The sequence below is a fragment of the Amia ocellicauda genome, chromosome 17 (assembly GCF_036373705.1).
Source record: "Amia ocellicauda isolate fAmiCal2 chromosome 17, fAmiCal2.hap1, whole genome shotgun sequence".
Classification (NCBI taxonomy): domain Eukaryota; kingdom Metazoa; phylum Chordata; class Actinopteri; order Amiiformes; family Amiidae; genus Amia; species Amia ocellicauda.
In genome coordinates, this window is record NC_089866.1 from 16,306,575 (window position 1) to 16,326,360 (window position 19,786).

Consider the following 19,786-nt stretch of genomic DNA (forward strand, 5'->3'; position numbering starts at 1 on the left):
CAGAGAGGGAGAAATAAGCATCTCATCACAAACGCCTCGAGGGACAGACAGGGAGAGAAAATATGAAAATGACGTGGATGTTATTTGCAGACAGAGTTGTACTCTCAACTTTATTAGTGGATTTCATATATATAAAACCAAAAACAAGAAGATGCAATTTTACAGTATAGTGTTTAATCCTGAGGGGTTTTAACTCCTGAATTTAAACATGAAAAAGAGACAGAGGTCATTTCTTAGCGGAGGCTCTGAAAGATGCGCCCCTAATCTGCGTGGTGAGGCGATTCCACAGTACATTGTCAAATTTCGACTAGGCTTCTATTGGTGTGTTAAAACGTTGCTGTTTTTTTCTTTGCAAACACGATTAAAGAACAATGAGAGATAATATATTGCTAGCTTGCAAAGACCGGCAATCTGACCTCATCAGATGCTGGCTAACAAAGTTTCCACAGTCCAGTCAGAGGCGATGAACGAGTCAGCCGCCCCCCCCCCCCCCCCCACTCCCTCTTTCTCCAACCTTTGTCTCTGTCCGGCGAGTGGTTCCATCCTCCGAGGTTACCACAGAGACGTGGGAGGTGGGTGTCCCGGGGTCCTCCTCGATGGTTACCGTCTCCTCCACCAGCTCCTGAGGCTCCTGCATCATGGCTAGAGACGTCTGGTTACTGGGGCTCTGCTCCTGAGGGGCAGGGAGAGAGAGACACACACACCGCGATGATTAAATTCAAACTTATAGCATTACAAGTTAAGGTTTGAACTGGTGAGAAGGATAGTAAATTACAGAGCACAACTACAGCTGACCTGTAGAATTAAACCTCTGTTTGGGACTGAGGCATGGCTTATATGTGTCAACTTGATTTGATTTCAGACATAGAGGTCAGAGGTCATCAAGGAAGAAAGAGCAGTCTGATGCTGCAGAGATATCATTAAAGTACAGTAACTGCACCCTTCTGATCGCAAAAAGGAAGGAAGACAATTGGAACAACTTATGACAACAAAGACTATCGCAGTACACTGTATAGTATCCACAGAATATCGTTGCATTGGGAGTGGAGATTCCAGAGCGTTATCTCGTTTTTCTATGAAAGCACTAACAAGCTGCAGTACCCCCCCTCATCGATTAGGTAACAGCAAGTTCAAAGTCGGCTGTCAGCCATTGATCGCTCTGATCACTCAGCCCTGTGCTTTCATCTTTCATATCATCCAGAGCCCAATAGCACCGAGAGCGGCTCGCTGCTGCTCACCCACATTATCAAACAATCAGCCACACACATTAATAACAAACTGACAAGAAAAGAAAAAACGCACAAAAATAAACAGCCTTTGACCAGAGTGGAAGACAATTACAATTTTAATTACATACAATAAGCAATTAATTACCAGAACATCAGCCTGCGAACATTCATTTGAAAGAATCGCTGGGAACAGTACCAGGGGTATAATAAAGTCTTTCTGGCCTAGCCTCTACTGGATATAAAAAAATACAGCCTTGACATTTCATTAATAAGTGTAGCACTAAGGATAAGGCTCTTGTCAATGGACTACCAGAGGCACGCTCCCCGAACTCTCGTACCACTTGTTTCACTTTCCAAAGGCAAAATAAACCTGCAGCAAAGAAATGTCATAGACCAGAGGAATTAATACATTTGTTTCCAAGACATGTGTAGGCCTAGTAGCATTTATTTTAAATTTATATATATATATATATATATATATATATACACTCACCTAAAGGATTATTAGGAACACCTGTTCAATTTCTCATTAATGCAATTATCTAACCAACCAATCACATGGCAGTTGCTTCAATGCATTTAGGGGTGTGGTCCTGGTCAAGACAATCTCCTGAACTCCAAACTGAATGTCTGAATGGGAAAGAAAGGTGATTTAAGCAATTTTGAGCGTGGCATGGTTGTTGGTGCCAGACGGGCCGGTCTGAGTATTTCACAATCTGCTCAGTTACTGGGATTTTCACGCACAACCATTTCTAGGGTTTACAAAGAATGGTGTGAAAAGGGAAAAACATCCAGTATGCGGCAGTCCTGTGGGCGAAAATGCCTTGTTGATGCTAGAGGTCAGAGGAGAATGGGCCGACTGATTCAAGCTGATAGAAGAGCAACTTTGACTGAAATAACCACTCGTTACAACCAAGGTATGCAGCAAAGCATTTGTGAAGCCACAACACATACAACCTTGAGGCGGATGGGCTACAACAGCAGAAGACCCCACCGGGTACCACTCATCTCCACTACAAATAGGAAAAAGAGGCTACAATTTGCACAAGCTCACTAAAATTGGACAGTTGAAGACTGGAAAAATGTTGCCTGGTCTGATGAGTCTCGATTTCTGTTGAGACATTCAGATGGTAGAGTCAGAATTTGGCGTAAACAGAATGAGAACATGGATCCATCATGCCTTGTTACCACTGTGCAGGCTGGTGGTGGTGGTGTAATGGTGTGGGGGATGTTTTCTTGGCACACTTTAGGCCCCTTAGTGCCAATTGGGCATCGTTTAAATGCCACGGCCTACCTGAGCATTGTTTCTGACCATGTCCATCCCTTTATGACCACCATGTACCCATCCTCTGATGGCTACTTCCAGCAGGATAATGCACCATGTCACAAAGGTCGAATCATTTCAAATTGGTTTCTTGAACATGACAATGAGTTCACTGTACTAAACTGGCCCCCACAGTCACCAGATCTCAACCCAATAGAGCATCTTTGGGATGTGGTGGAACGGGAGCTTCGTGCCCTGGATGTGCATCCCACAAATCTCCATCAACTGCAAGATGCTATCCTATCAATATGGGCCAACATTTCTAAAGAATGCTTTCAGCACTTGTTGAATCAATGCCACGTAGAATTAAGGCAGTTCTGAAGGCGAAAGGGTGTCAAACACAGTATTAGTATGGTGTTCCTAATAATCCTTTAGGTGAGTGTATATATATATATATATATATATATATATATATATATATATATATATATACACTCACCTAAAAGATTATTAGGAACACCTGTTCAATTTCTCATTAATGCAATTATCTAACCAACCAATCACATGGCAGTTGCTTCAATGCATTTAGGGGTGTGGTCCTGGTCAAGACAATCTCCTGAACTCCAAACTGAATGTCTGAATGGGAAAGAAAGGTGATTTAAGCAATTTTGAGCGTGGCATGGTTGTTGGTGCCAGACGGGCCGGTCTGAGTATTTCACAATCTGCTCAGTTACTGGGATTTTCACGCACAACCATTTCTAGGGTTTACAAAGAATGGTGTGAAAAGGGAAAAACATCCAGTATGCGGCAGTCCTGTGGGCGAAAATGCCTTGTTGATGCTAGAGGTCAGAGGAGAATGGGCCGACTGATTCAAGCTGATAGAAGAGCAACTTTGACTGAAATAACCACTCGTTACAACCGAGGTATGCAGCAAAGCATTTGTGAAGCCACAACACGTACAACCTTGAGGCGGATGGGCTACAACAGCAGAAGACCCCACCGGGTACCACTCATCTCCACTACAAATAGGAAAAAGAGGCTACAATTTGCACAAGCTCACTAAAATTGGACAGTTGAAGACTGGAAAAATGTTGCCTGGTCTGATGAGTCTCGATTTCTGTTGAGACATTCAGATGGTAGAGTCAGAATTTGGCGTAAACAGAATGAGAACATGGATCCATCATGCCTTGTTACCACTGTGCAGGCTGGTGGTGGTGGTGTAATTAGGCCCCTTAGTGCCAATTGGGCATCGTTTAAATGCCACAGCCTACCTGAGCATTGTTTCTGACCATGTCCATCCCTTTATGACCACCATGTACCCATCCTCTGATGGCTACTTCCAGCAGGATAATGCACCATGTCACAAAGGTCGAATCATTTCAAATTGGTTTCTTGAACATGACAATGAGTTCACTGTACTATACTGGCCCCCACAGTCACCAGATCTCAACCCAATAGAGCATCTTTGGGATGTGGTGGAACGGGAGCTTCGTGCCCTGGATGTGCATCCCACAAATCTCCATCAACTGCAAGATGCTATCCTATCAATATGGGCCAACATTTCTAAAGAATGCTTTCAGCACCTTGTTGAATCAATGCCACGTAGAATTAAGGGAGTTCTGAAGGCGAAAGGGGGTCAAACACAGTATTAGTATGGTGTTCCTAATAATCCTTTAGGTGAGTGTATATATATATATATTTAAAGAGCGCTGCAGTAAATTTGGCGCTCTCCCATTTACATTACTCAACATTCACGCTTTAGCACACCGTTATGTGCTAAGTGGGGGGAAAATTGTGATCACAACCTTTTATTTCGTTCTGAAATGATTTTCCGGACAGACAAACTTTGGCGCTGGCATTTGCACCGACACTGTCAGTTTGAGTATCGCACCACGCAGTGTGCTTCATTAGGCACTTGTGTTTTGGTGGCTAGCCAGAAAACTTGAAAACTTGGCTCAGCTTGAGACGCGTCGCTTCAGTGAACCCCCGAGAAGGCCATCTTCTCCGTTACAGTGAAGGAATTAAATATTAAACTTGCCGCATCAGAGGTATAAAGGGGGGGATGGGGGATCACAGAAGGGAGTTAACAGAAATGATCCTTCACTTCAGGTATGGGAAGAAATAAATTGTCTCAGAGTGACCTTTAAGAGGCATCTAATAAAGCACTCAGAAGAAAATAACTTCATAAAGCAGACAGATCACATAAAAAATACATGCTTTATTTAATCTCAGGAACTCCCCCCACTCGATTCCCCGTGATCAGTCCTTTCACTCTAAGATGGCTCTGCCTGGCGAAGGTAGATGTTGTAATTGACAGATTGAGAGAAACAAAGGCAATTAATGGACACTGACACCATGAATGGACTTCTCTCGCAGGGGGACTACAGCCTACTTTGTCTACCAAAAAAAAAAAACATTTCAAAGACATCCTATCTACATTATCTGTAAGAAATTCCAGACCTTGACACCAGTACTTCCTTGTTTTCTAGAAAATGCTACGGTGCAACATTTAAAATAAACATCTGACATTCACAAAACACGCAGACACGCCGTCTTATCTGGCCAGTGCTGTGCGTTGTTAAAGTTCGTGTTTACACAGTGCTCATCATCAGAATTGGAAAAGATTAATTCAAATATGCCAGAGGTCTCCACTAGGTAGTAAATTTCTATTGACACAACACTTTTGTTCAATTTTCTCTCAATGACGAGATGTGGATCGACAGGACCCTAAACATGAGGATCGGGGATTATCTTCTTTCACTGCAAGGGGTAGGGTTTGGTCATACTGGGCTGACTGAAATAACTTATTTTTCCCTGTTTTCTATAGCACATAAAAAGATGGGGGTATGCAAGAAACAGAGATTACATTTCTGAACTTGTGAACCTGCGAGGAAGAGAGAAATTTTGCAATCTCAGCTGGGTCTTCTCCACTAGATTGAGGGTTTAGAAGCAGATCTCAGCTACAGGAAATTAGATTGTCTGTCAGTGCATTTTTGCATTCCATTTAATTTAATATATTCCAAACGCCCCCACCTGACTGCCAGCAGGGCTCAGGAATCCTGTTCACAAGTTCTTACCAGCCATCACAGTGCATCACTAACACAGCTATGTGAAAACTGTCAGCAGAAAGCGATTTAGTTATTCCTTTCAAAAAGAGAGAAAAAAATCCCCCTTGACGTAAACTTTAACCCTCATTATCAATACCGGACAGAATAGACCTATAGTAATATCTGCTGCTATAAAAGACAAGCTGGATGAGGGGATAAGTGGGTTGCTTCTAATCCCTGTCTCTTGCAGGACAAATAAAATGAATGTAAAAAGCATTCCCTAGCTTATTCAAGCAGCAGCTAATTTTGGCTATTCTCTGGTATGTACCTGGGCAATGAGATTTGTATATAACTAGGAGATATGGGTGAGGAGTATATGTTTTGGGGTTCCTTACTCCAGCTTTAAGAGTCATGCAGTCTGTACACGTCTCAATTTCTCATGTTTAATTTGACTCTATTTGTCTTATTGTCAGGTTAAATGACAATATTAAGACTACAGACATGTATAAGACTGAAAAGATGTGTGCTCTTTGCTCATTTATGTAAGCTTTTAATGGATTACCCCCCCCAAAAGAAAAAAAAGGCTAAAATACAATAGACTGGCTCGGCTATAGAGAGCAACAATAAAATATAATAAAATAGAAAAGCAGATGAAACATTCTACAGTGCCTAATAATTAAAGGCATTTCCATCGCTCATCATCTTATACAACCATCCAAACCCCACGAGGCCGGAATGGAGGACGATGTCTGAATTTTAATTTTTGCCATCATGTTAAAATTCACTAGAGTAAAATAACCTTTCCAAGGATGCTCTCTGGCTGAAACACAACACAATGTAGTGTGATGTGCAGTACTGTACAGGACAGTAGACTAAAGTGCAGTAGACTGCAGTAAAGTGCAGTTTCTTACTTTCTTGCTCAGAGAATTGAAATATACAACCCAGATGCTACAAGAGGTGAACAGCTTTGGTTACCCTCTAAGACGACAAAACATTATGTGGAAAAATAAAAATAGTAAGGAGAAAAACTACAGACAATATATCTTTAAAATAGAAACAGAAAAAAAAAATTTTTTTTAGCAATGAATAACAACTACTAGTATGATTATGGCACAGTACACAAACAGCTTAACACTGTACTCTGGTCATGTGGCTACACAGCGATACAGGAGAGAGAAATCCAATATGACACTTTGATGAAGAAGGACTGAGATTTACCAGGACTATTGGAAACAGCTGTTGCGGCAGGAAAGTACATTTTATGGATTGAAGGAACAAAATATATAATACTGTTCAAGTAACACGGTTCCAAAGACTAAACTATAAAGTGCAAGTGCACATTACTGGATATGATGCTGTTCCTCAAATTAACAAACATATAAATATATATTTTTACAGCACTACTCTGTTTCAATACATGGGAAGCACTCTGAGGTTTCTTTTAAAGTTTAAAGCATCATCAGAGTAACACAAATTCCGCTACAGTAGCATCACCGCGTATTGCCTCATCCCAGCATCTTGCGATTCCTTGCAGAGGGGTTAACGGGATTTAGCTCAGACTGCGGGTCACTGATCACGGCAGGGGCTCTAATGGAATTACTCCCTCTGCGCGACGCCGCTTCACATTTCCGATCATTACGGCTTTTAAAACCCGTCACTCTTGCCGCGTTCCCCTGTGACGCAGCCCTGAGTCACATGTACTGGATTTAAGAGAAGATAATACCTACACAGTGGCTCTCAATACATCAAATAAAAACCTAAAATGGTTCTAGTAGTTGATGGCAGTTTGAAGGTCAGAGAGGGGGAAAGCAGAGAAGTCCATCAAAAGCCAAGGCCTGAACATGCTTGCGAATTTGTGGCCGCATTCCAGCACGGCCCTCTGATATACATTACGGACTCTCCCCTGCCTTACAGTTTTTAAGACCCGGACAAAGATAGCATTGATGCCAAGTCTATGCATTCAAGAGGCGGCTCTGTTAGAAAAGAAGACGGGCCAAATACTCGGTTGCCGACGGTTCCTAATTGAATGGAATGATGGATGAAAACTTTGAGAGAATTTGACCTCTCCTCGACCTCTTCTTACAAAACAAGGAAATGGTAATACAAGGTAAAGAGCACGGAGAGAGGGAGAAAGTGAGAGAGAGAGAGAGAGAGAAAGAGAAAGAGAGAGCGAGCACGCAGGCAGCTTGAAAAACGCCAGGCCGGGCTCCACTGTAGGCCCTGTGAGAGCCTGACCCTGTCAAACTGGATATTTGAGTGGGGAAAAAAAGCAGGCAAAACAATGAGAACTGTGCTTTGTAGGGCTTAAATCCCCCTCATGCTTGGAGCGGTTCAGTGCTAACCCTGCACGCCCTCCCCTCTCTTTTCACGCATGCCAGCCTCACATGAGAAGCAGTGATTTGTTACACGCACAAGAATGCTTATTTCCCGACAATTTTTTTTCTTCTGTCTTGCAGGGTGGGTGCGTGTTATGGTTCTTTAGGTTAGAACTTTTTTTTGGGATAAACAGACAGCCAGCTCCCTAAATATGGTGATGTATAAAATCAAGCCATTTTACCACATTTCCACTCCTCCACAATCATACACATTGTGTGTATATATATATATATATATATATATATATATATATATATATATATAATTTGGCAGTCAGGTTATAAATCAGATCTTATAGCTTTATAATATGGGGATGGGAGGTGAGATCTCTTGTTTTCACCTTCGTCAGAAAGTTCATATCAACTCTCGAAGTGGAATGAAAGTTGTTTTTGCACGAGACGAGATGTTATCAGAAAAGCAGCAAATGATTTATGCGAGTCAAAGCAGGGAAAATGAAGTGCCCATGTGGCTGTTTTGTTGTGTTTTGGGGGGATTAGAAGAACAAATGTGGAATATTCTCCTGTCAGCGTGCCATATTTGAAACATCCTAAATAGCATCATGTATTTACACATCAGGTTTCCATATCCTAACCAATTCCATTCAGGAACCGTGGGTAGGTACCACACCGTCACAAGCGATCAACGTAAACATTCCAGACCAAACCACTTCTAAAAATTAAAGTAAAAAAGTAAACACCAGAAACTTCACAAATCACATGCCTTCATCCATCTGGCAGAGATAATCACCAGCCTGTAGTTTCATCTCCTGCTAATATTCCAAGGTATTCCCTGGAGCACCAAGTGAAAAGCCCCCTCTCCCCTCCCCACACACACACACTCTTGTTTCTTACATATGGCAACGATTACAGTACGCCTGACACAAACTACCAAAGATTTTTTCACACCGAGACTATATTTAGTAAGGAAAATCTCACTGTTCACTGCCATAGTACCGAGGAGTGAAAGCACTGCACTGGCATGCTGGAATGCTCTTTAAAGCTAGCTGTAACAAGATTGGAATATACTGCATATTAACATGAAATATATACTGCATATAACATTTTAAGTAATTTTAACACTCCCAGCAGAGAAAACAAAACTCAAATAGTAGCATTGTATGGCTGCATAATGAAATACCAGACTTGCTTTATAGTAACCAATGAGATCTCAGGAAAGACACTGACTGACATCCATTAAAGAAGCAAACAGACACAATGGCAGATTCACTAGACTCTGTGCCAATGTAGCCTCAATTTTGCATTGCAGTTTCACAGGTAGCCCCTTCATTAGCCTCCATAACCAAACAAATAGCTGCAGTATATTTAATTAGTGGATTTTAATTTGCAAGCTGAATTTTTGATTACTCAGATGGGTTGGCTAAACAAAAAAACAAAAAAAAGTAAAGTCTCTATCAATTATGGGGTTTTGAATTTTACAGAACAGTTTTTTTTTTTTCCGCTGGTTTATTGTTAACTTGCCAGCAGATGTGAGGCAAAAGAGGAAAAAGGAATTTCACTGCTGGGCCGAGTATAGGCACTTCTGCAGCAGATGAAATAAACCTCCCTCCAGACGTGATGTGTTTTCAGGGGAATTTCAACAGATTCTTTTTTGAGCACGCTGAGAAGGGGAGTGAAAAAACAATCGTTCACTGTTGCGCTGTCAGCGGCACGGTCTCAGGGGACGCCTAAAAAATGATTTTGTCCAAAGACCAGATCATGTGAGGTCTGCCTGGCTCAGGAGGAGCCAAGTGATAGCACACTTCCTGAGTCGACGGTTACTACAGAGTCATTCACATTGTGTTTTAAGCCCAGAATAGACCACCACCCAGAATTCAAGTCTTGCATGTAGCAGCTCCCTTTATATAACCATGTAGAAATAGAAACAGAGATGCTAGGGACAGAAGCGTGAAACCAAAACAAAGTAAACCTTTCAGGGTATTTAAGGGTGTGTTGAAATCCCCAACCCCTTCCAACAAGGACACGATTTGTCAGCTTGTTACATTTAGCTTTTTTCTACAGCACTGAGCTAATTCAGATCTAGTAGTAGCTGTTCAGATCTCTGCTTCATCAAGATCTGATTATGCTCCACAGTTGTTTTACAACTTGCCACATGCAAGGGAGCATTAAAAAAAGAAAAAGAAAAACATAGCACATGCCTTCACTAGCTTTCATTGCACGAATGGCTGGACTTGCAGCCAAAAACAACCCAAGTAGATTTACAACTAAATATCAACTCTAAAAAAGGACACTGGCTACTGTTAAGATTCTTGCCTAATAGCCTAAGATACTGTGGGGATAGACCTATCAATCAAGACCTTCTTGCCAATTGTTTTTCTTTGCATCTTTCTTTTTACTCAAGATCGAGATCATTTTGAACAGTGTTTCAGTAATGCTACTTCTCTTGGTGTCACACAGGGGGTAAGCTGGCTCCTTTGTTTAGTTCTATTTCCTGACTAGGCAACCAGGCCTTTTTTTCTTCTTCTGCTGATTGCTTGATTGCTGCAAGAGTATTCCAACAGCTATGCGTGCTATTTGGATAATAAAACAGCGGAGGTTACTGAAGATGGGAGTCAACGGCTACCCTGACACATCGCTCTCGCGGTAAAAAGGAGAGGGGCTTCTTGAGCCAAGCATCAAAAACCTTTTAATAAACTAATAAAACTAAACCATAACCTTGAGCTTGACCAACATCAAAATAACTTAAAAAGAAAAAAGAAACAGAACTAAATACAATCCATCTGTCTAACCACCAGAGAGAATGAAGGCCTCGGGGGCTCGCAAACCAAGGCCTTTGAATGCCAAAGGATAACTATTTACAAAGAGCATTCTCCTGTGTCACTGAATACTTAAAACAGCACAGCCAGGAGGACTGAGGAACAACCAGCCCGTGCTAATCCAACAGAAGACCCAAAGGAACCGATTCAGCAGAAAAAGATAGTCTACACAGCTGAAGGCTGTTGGCTGTTTGGGGGGGACTTCTTCCTTTGGCTCCAAAGCCCATCATTTTCAATTCGTATCGAAGAAGGTTAAAGCATGTACGTTTTCTCTGAAGCATTTCGGGAATTCAGGAAGGATTTAAATAGATTACTGCACTAACAAGCAAATCGAATGTTTGCTTCCTGGGTTTAACTTCGTACTATTCAACACTGTGTAGTCTTACAGCTTCGGTCAGAAAAGCCTGTAAGTATCTTTGAAGATTCTGCCATTTTTACAGCTACGATGTGTTTATTAGCCAGGTAAAGAGTATATTTATGTCTCCCTGCCAGAGAACAAACGAAATAACAAATTAAGTGTGTGTGTGTTTATTATAGTGGAAGGTACATAGAGGTAAAGGAAAACAATACAGTTGCAAAACACATACATTTATTGTAGATTAGGGGACAGAAAATTGTTGAATTTTATTTAAGTGGGATTAATTTTTGATTTCTTTAGAATTACTAATTAATTGCTTTTTCAAATTTTAATAATGGATTACTCATACAAAGAAAGGACCAGCAGACTAATTATTCCACGCTGTCTTAGCATTTTTTAATTAACACTATAGTTGATTGGCATTATAAATTAAAGCTCAGATGCCACGCACACGCACACACACACACACACATAGTCTGAAAAATCCTTGCAGACCCTATGTAATATTTACTGAGCGGATTCTTATGTCATGTTCTCTCAGTTTCCTGTTTAGAGCCCGTTCATTTTCTCCCTCTACGGGCGGGTCGAGTCAGCTGGCACAGATCAAATAGAGCCAACTGCCGTGGAGTTGGGCCCCTCACTGGGCTGCCTGCCGCCCCTGCTTCAACAACCCAGACAGCTTTGAGGCTGCTCAGCCCAGTGATTAAGAGGAAATGCCATGGAGGAGCAGCGTAAGCAGGAATCTGGCCGAAAATAGCCCTGAACAAACTCAGATCTGCAACTGGCTCGCCCCTTCACCTACACAAAGGTCGCCGAAATGCCATAATTCAGGTATGGCCCGGGTGTTCGCACGTCAGTCTTCATTAGAGATGCAGGGGAGCGTAATATCTCCACAAAGGAAGCACATCTGATATTAAACTTGGGTACAACAATGACAACAACTGTTTTGAGTTCAGAGGAGCTTTAAAATAAGTCCAAGCAATTATTACTTTGGTTTTTCAAAGTGTGCTATTTTTTAATTTTACTCTGCTATGATCCAGCCTCCCACTGTAACATCAGAGCCCTGCCTTCCCAGCACAGCAGCACACAAACACAGCCGCTGTCTCCACATGAGGCCCAGCTCCATCATAGCAGGTACACTGAGAGACACACAACATGGTCTGGGCCATCAGCACATCTTTCAGCACTGACTGCTTTAGTAATCCAATTAATGACTCCCGCAAAGCCCTCATCAGAGCCCCACACGCGCAAATGCTGGCCCCGCTCCTGTCTGTAGTACAACCCCCTGCCAAAGAAACCCCTCCGCTGCACGACTCCGGACATCAGACAAAGGCAGAAAGAAAAACTGCACCACCCTGTCCAACCCAACATGTTTCTAAGAGCTACGCTACGACTGATGCTATAATCAGTGCAGATGCAGCACAGATGCCCAGCTGCAGACAAACACTGGTAATTGATTTACTTCCCTCCAAAACATCGAGTCTGTAAATCCGGGCAGGGAGGGACGGGAGTAAAAAGCAAAATAGCTCTTTTCATTTCTCCCAGTCTGTGACCCTGGGTGACCCCCTCATACAGAGTCCCTTCAAAAGCGCCACCACACTCACATGACCTACTGCTTCCATGACCCCGAAAAGAAGCCTAGCGCCGATTCCCTCCAAAATCGACGCACAGTGGCTTAACACGGAGTTGAAATGCAGACATATATTAAAGCACAAGCGATGACAAAAGCACAAGGCCACGATTAGTATCAGCTTATACAAAAACGGAGAAAAAAAAGACAGCTAGCATTACACTGCCCTCCTCTTAAAATAGAATATCACGTAACTGGAGTACAGTGCTGCCAATCGGTACAGTAATTCACTGGCACAAAGCTTAACATGCAGCTAGCTATCAGCTGCAGTAAGCTCTGCATTGGCCACAAATAGCTCTCCTGCCGAGATATCACACAGAAATACCCCTCAGCTGGGAGAGGAATGGCTCCCAATTAACAGTGCTAATCAAATCAGTGTGCTAATCACAGTTCCTTGCACACAGCAGCAGCGTCTTTTATCCACAGAAGAGAAAAGCTAAAAGATATGCAGTAACACAATACAATATGCCACACCGTGAACAAAATCGAGTGAGGCAGAGGAGGGAGGGGAAGGCAGGTTGCTTCAGTCTGCCAAAAATAAAACGCAAAAGGTCTACGGTAGGAAGCAGAAAGCGGCAGCCTGTTTTCCGTCACTAGCATAGACAGAAAGTGGCCAGTGATTCCAGTAAGTATTTGAAATACTAAAGCATTCAGATAAAGAGAGAAAAAAAGTGAAGTGAAAGATGTCCCGCTGCTTCCTGCACTAGGCCTCCCTCCTCGTTCTCTCATTGATCAGCAGGATTGCGCACGGTAATAACAGCTTCTGGTTGACAGCTGACTATGACAATCGGGTTCAAAAACAGACAGATCGCAGCCAATGTCTCAAATGACAAAAAATAATAAAAATAGGTGGGGGTCTCCAAGTAGTTGTGAACACTGCTGTTTTGTTTCCTGTTTTGTTTTCCCCTTCTGACGACAGGTACTCTTGTGTAACACCCCAAGGATTCAGTGATTGTTGTTTAGTGTGTGGGTGCCAAAATCTTTAACTATGTACACCCCCCCGACCCCCGACTGTGCGGTTTCATTGTCGTTTGAACTTTTTAACCAGCCTTGCTTTCAGAGAAAAAAAAAAAATGTTTCCTGCTACTACAAAACCTGAACGGTTTAGGAATTACAAAGATACGCAATACATTACAAACTGTAGCAACACTTGCATTTTAGTATGGATCAATTTACATGGGATTAGAGCATGGGCAGAATATTCTAGTCTTAACGTTCTTAAAAAGAAACCGCAGAGAAAATAAAAAATCCCAGTTAGATCTGAAGAATTACTTCTGTCGAACAGCCAAAAGAAATCTGAAGACAGCCAGCAGTATTAGAATATAATATTCAGGTCTGTATGTCCATCAACACAAAACATCAAATGGATTAAAAAAAAGAAAAGTAAATAGTTACACATATAACTGTAATAGAGGAGGAAAAAAAACAAGCTAAAAGTTCAACGAAAAAGTTCTGCAAACACTGTCCTGAGAAGAACGCTTCTGTGCCAAACTCCATCACTCACATTGTTTTGCTGATTCTGTGTATTTTAATGCCCGGACAAGTTCTGTGAAAGGACAGTCCAAAAACAAACACACAAACAAAAACAAAAAAAACATCCCAGGACAGGACAAGCAGGACCTCTCTCCTGCAGCTCAGGATGGGCCCTGGGGAAAAGCAGTTTGCTCTCTCCCGTCAGCCTGCACAAAAATCATACTTCTTAGGCCCATCCCACACACCGCCATAGAGCACTGCAAACTAGCTGCATCAGTAACACTTTCTCATTACAGCAAGTTGCTGCTGTAAGGTATGATTTCTGAATGCTTCAGGAATCATTTACTCCTATGAGACTTCATAAACTTTTAGTACAATTATATTGAGCATCTGTTTGCCTCAGGCCTGTCACCTGAAACTTAAATGCTTAATTTCGGCCCCAAATCCTTACCTCTTTTACGGCTCTAATTACTTAAGTACTTATGCAAGGTAGTCTTGCTAGATCTTTGCAGAGAACAACATACTTCAAGATCTTTGCAAGTCCCTCTGCACCACTAACCATATGCTAACATGAACAAAAATTATAGGAAATTAAAAAACAAAACAAAACAAAACGCAGAATGATCATAGGTCACTTCATTGAAAAGAAATGAGTACTGAAGACATTTCAGAGAGCAACATTTAATATAAATTCGTATAAATTCACTGCCGAACTCAGAGCTGTAGCCTTCTTCTGGTGTTGTTAACCACAGAGCACTATGTAACCTTTCACAGATTCCTGTATGCTACTAATGCATTTGTTTTGCCAAATGCAAGATGTCTTGATATCAGCCAGATAAGTAAACAGAAATAAATAAATGCACAGACAGGAAATTTGAACCTTTTTCTAGTTGAGCTGCAGTGCATAATAAAGTGAAGTAAGTCTGGACTGAAGACAAGACAATATTGTAGATAGTTAATTGTGCATTCTCCCATCCCTCTCTCTCTCTCTCGCTCTGTCTCTTTCCCCGTCTCTCTGTCTGTCGCTCTCCCCGTCTCTCTCCTCAAGTTGTCAAGGTCCAACAGACATTTGACAATACATCGGCCCCTTTTGTCCAATTCTCATGTCCTGCTAAATATTTTATATCTAAAACCTATTGCTGGCTGTAGTGCCAGGGCCTCAGCATGAATTGCTCAGTGAAAGGGAAAAGACAAGCGCTGATTCGGTTGTGAAGCTGATCGGGGCTCTGGCTCAAGGGAGTGGCTGGTAAATATTTTATACTTTACAAGAAGAACTAACAATAATCACCACTTCTATAGAAGAAGAAAAAAAAAAGCAAGCCAAAAAAAAAAAATTGTAACCTCTGGAATGTCCTCCATGCTCATTTCTATTCAGTGAGATGACCTGTTCAAGAATATTATCCTTGAATAGCAGAAAACAATCCAGTCCAAATCCCTTAGCCTGCATTCCTTTTGTCAGAGAAAGGAGACCGGCACAGAAACCACAGACTACGACCCCAAATCAAATGTTTACACATTGCTAGAACTTTCTGTACCATATAATCTTGGGACAACTGAGATTCCAAACCCTCCCAAAATATGCGGCCTGGAAAAGATCCAGCCCAACAACAGAAAGAAATGGAGAGAGGGAGAGAGAAGGAGAGAGAGAGAGAGAGAGAGACGCTTTAATAAGAATAAGTTGATATTACACTCTCTTCCAAGAAGAGTAAACAGACTTCAAACAAGCTTTTAGTTGATATGAAACCTAAGACCCCGCACCTATTTGTGTCTTCCTAGAGTCAATGACAGGGTACAAATATAGTTAAGATACCAGTCCCATTTGTTGCTTCGATACCGAACAAACAAATCCTGCATGTGCATCAGTATGGATAATGACCAAAGGGTTAAATATATCTGCTCTGCTGTTCCCCAAGCACAGCTTTGTTAGCTCTGTATAAATTACTTCCTATAGTATTTGGAAATAAAACTTTTTTTTCTGTAAGAGATGTGAACAATTTCTGCTAGCAGACGAGCCATAACAAAGACAGGAAAGCGATGGCAGCGGGGGGGAAGGGGCAGCCAGTCCTACACACTCACTTCTATTCTTGTGCTGTTGAGACACTTTCAAGGATACAAGCCTGGCTGTAGTACAGTGTTTTCTTTGGAGACGTATCATTACAAATAGCACTGGCCCCTGACATCACTTTGTACTCACCAACATGAGTGTCCACTGTTCCAGGAGGCCCTGGCGATCTCACTCACAAATCAGCCGCTCGCTGTGACTCAGTGCTCATGGGGTCAGTCCTTTCTCAAACGTGCAGATCTGCTATAAAACCAGGTTGTTTCGAAGTTCACAAACTGAGCTGCCAACCTGTACTTTTCACTTTAAAACAAAAAAAAACACACATTCTTTCCATGCAGTTCAGATTAATGAACGCTCTAGAATTCCTGTCCCATATGGTAGCAAGGTGCTCTCCTCTTCCCAATTAGAGAAGCACATGTACTGGACTTCATTCCAGAACTTTTAGTACCTGTACTAAATAACAAGACAGAGGGCTCGGAGAGCAAGAGTGCATCTACAAGGTCGTCCAATTTACTGTGGAGGTCTTCTGTTGGAGGCAGCTTTGCTTTTGTTTTTTTCAAACACATACACTTTATTACCAAAAGTAATTGGACAACAGAAAAAAAAAAAAAAGCTGTTCACAATGTATTTAATGGGGCTAGAGGCCCAATCCTGGCCTCCATAAATGCTTCAATCCTTTCCTCAGAGGGCTGGAGAAACACTATTTCTCTAACAGTGGAGATTCTCACATTCCTTACTGCTCAGTTTTACCACCCTGCTCCGGCACATCCTGGAGTTGACAAAGTTTTGGGGGATTTTTCCTGGAGAAACATCCCCAATTTGCTGTATTGTGTTGCTATGTGCATGAACTTTCGTGGTAAGATTCTGTCAACACTGGCCGTGCAGAGTTGTCCAAAGCATCTCAGTAATGTTCCTAAGGAAGCATGTCACCTCTTATATAATCCCTTATCTGCAGACTATCTGCCTGACCCATTACTTTTGGTAACATTTTTCCTTCCTGCTTCCAGAGATCCAAGACTTCACGCTTCAAAACATAAGCTCATGTCCTAAGAATGCTCTTGAAGTATACACTACTGAATTAAAACAAATATTAAAAAAATCAGACACTATTCCAATTGTGATCACCCCCCCCCATTTACTTAACCTTTCATTGGCTCGCAATTGTACTGTGAAACTCGAGCCATTTTCTGCGTTTATCGATGGAAAAAAGTTAGACCCCCCGAAAGCGGATTTTAAAAAGATTCCATCAGAACCAGGTTGACAAGTCGGCAGCTGTTCTTCTGCCTTTGAAACAAACAAATGCTTTGTGCTTCAGTTCTGGATTACTATGTCAGGCCCAGGGAAATTAATCTCGGTAAGTGTTTTAAACGTTAACCTGTCAAATGTAATAATTTTCTGGTGTCAAGACAAAACTCTGCTTAGATGGCCAAGCTGGGACTCTCTCTGCAGTCAGACTTGAAAATTCTCCAGATCAGAATTCGGTTTGAAGTTCAAGGGTACCCAGCATAAAAGTGATTCCCCCCTCTACTGTACCTTTTGCACAGTAAACTGCTAAAAGAATCAGCACACTCCACATCAGTGGGGCTGTCATTTTAATTTCATCACAGATTTCCACCAGCTGGGAAATCAAACATAGTCCCAATCCTATCAAACAAAATGAGTGCACAATCTTGATATACTGTATATGTATATAATCTGAAGTGTCAAAGTGTGAGGAGGGGGGCACAAATATATTGTTCCCGCTAGACTGGGTTTCTATGATTCAATCAAAGAAGCCGACAACTCCACACATCAAACCTGAGCTCCACTGCAGCGAGCCACAGAACTATTTGAGTTGGCGTAATTTGTTTTGAAAGAGCATTACTTTGTATTCAGAAAAGTCATCAGAAAAGGTATTTGCTCATTTCAAGTGTTTGCTCAAGTAATGTTGATTATTATTAGGTTTATATGACTAGATATTTCTTCAGGCCTACTCTTCAAAGCCGATGTCTCATTTGAACATGAATGAATTATAGAAAGGAAGCCAAAAACCAATGAGACGCATAAAAAAACCACCAGCCACAGCACTCGCTGAGTGAAGATATAAATGAATGGCGCCACCGTTGGCCGTACTGACATGGCATGAAAACAACTTTTCAAATAACTTGACAGAAATTGTTGACAAATTTGGAGAATATCTTCCTGTCTAAACAGGTCTTTTCAGGGTAACTAAGATAATGCTTTCAACTAATCTTACTACACACACCAATACATATTTAGGCATATAAACAGTGCATTACCGAGAACCTGATAATACATACAAATGTATTTAATGACAAATTAATATGACTGTTTTTAATTATAAGAGTAACATAAATCCCAGATTGCTTTCAAATTAAATTTTAAAATGTCACTATAGCAACATTGGTAATATGAACCCCTTATCTCCTGAGTTATTCTGAAAATGTCTGTTTTAACAAATGTATCGCGGCAAAACATTGCAGACCGCTTCCCATCAGCTCCTTCATAAAACACTAACTGACCCACTTCAAACGATGGCAGGCCACAAGCATCACCTCATTCACTGCAGCATTGCTACAACAAGATCTGAGATGAGCTCCACACATACAGAGCTACCAGCTCATTAAGACGAGAGGGAAATTACAGTACAAGGATGGTATCTCCTGACAAAGTCACTTTCAGTTCTCTGGCAGAAAAAAGAAAAGCAAAACAATAAACATTGTACATTTGCAGCACACTTGTTGACAGCACACCAGACTAATTGCATTGACAAACAACCTGAGGTAAATTGTGTGCCTGTACATTTAATTAGGGAATGAGATTGTAACGACCTGTGATTTTTGTTGAGGGTGCACATTGAAGGTGAATACTAACCTATAAACAACAGGATGATCATCCAGTTTAATTAAAAGGAGTGTGCATGTTGTTTAAAGCTTTAAACAAACAAATACATACATAAATAAGACACTCCAAAGTGTTTCCCCGTCACAGAGGCCGATGAAGACAGGAAGCACTTGGTGAGAGGGATACATCGAGAGAATGTGAAATATGTTTGTCGTCTACCCAAGGCGGGCTTAAAGATGGATGCATTCGGCTCTTACCCATGCCAGTTTGGCAGGCGTTGAGGAGCTGCTTGCACAATGTTCGTGGATTTGAATTCGCTGCCCTCCTTGCCCACACTGCCCGCCAGGCTGCCCATCTGAACTGGATGCAAGGACGGCGAAGGCTTAGCAGCTACTTCAGCTTCTCTCTTGAAGTGCTGCACTGTGATCTGTGTGCCAACGAGCTGTAAGGGCAAACGTCTCCTTCGGGAGCCTTCCCCTCTATTCAGCAGTTTAGTTTTTTCTCCTTTCCTATACTTTGAAGACTTAGAGCTGTTCACACTCTGGACCTGTTCAGTCCTGTTTAGTGTCTCTGCTTAATATGATAAGTCACTGAACACTACGCCAATGCCATATGCTAAGCAACTATTATCTTTATACATCTATTCTGTTGAGATACCTATCCATATCTGTAGATGGAAACGATAGGTTGAGAAGAGAAAGGAAAGAGAGCGAGATAAATAAACAGATGT

General features: G+C 41.7%; 1 protein-coding gene across 15 annotated transcripts in view; it reads right to left on the bottom strand.

Annotated features, from left to right (window-relative positions):
- arvcfb (ARVCF delta catenin family member b) overlaps positions 1 to 19,786 on the bottom strand; it is a 163,811-nt gene that overhangs the window by 60,305 nt on the left and 83,720 nt on the right. For all 15 annotated transcript variants that reach the window (XM_066690103.1, XM_066690098.1, XM_066690099.1 and 12 more), the window contains one exon: positions 515 to 673. In XM_066690103.1, the coding sequence (XP_066546200.1) occupies positions 515 to 673 (159 nt within the window). The remainder of the gene's footprint in view (positions 1 to 514; positions 674 to 19,786) is intronic.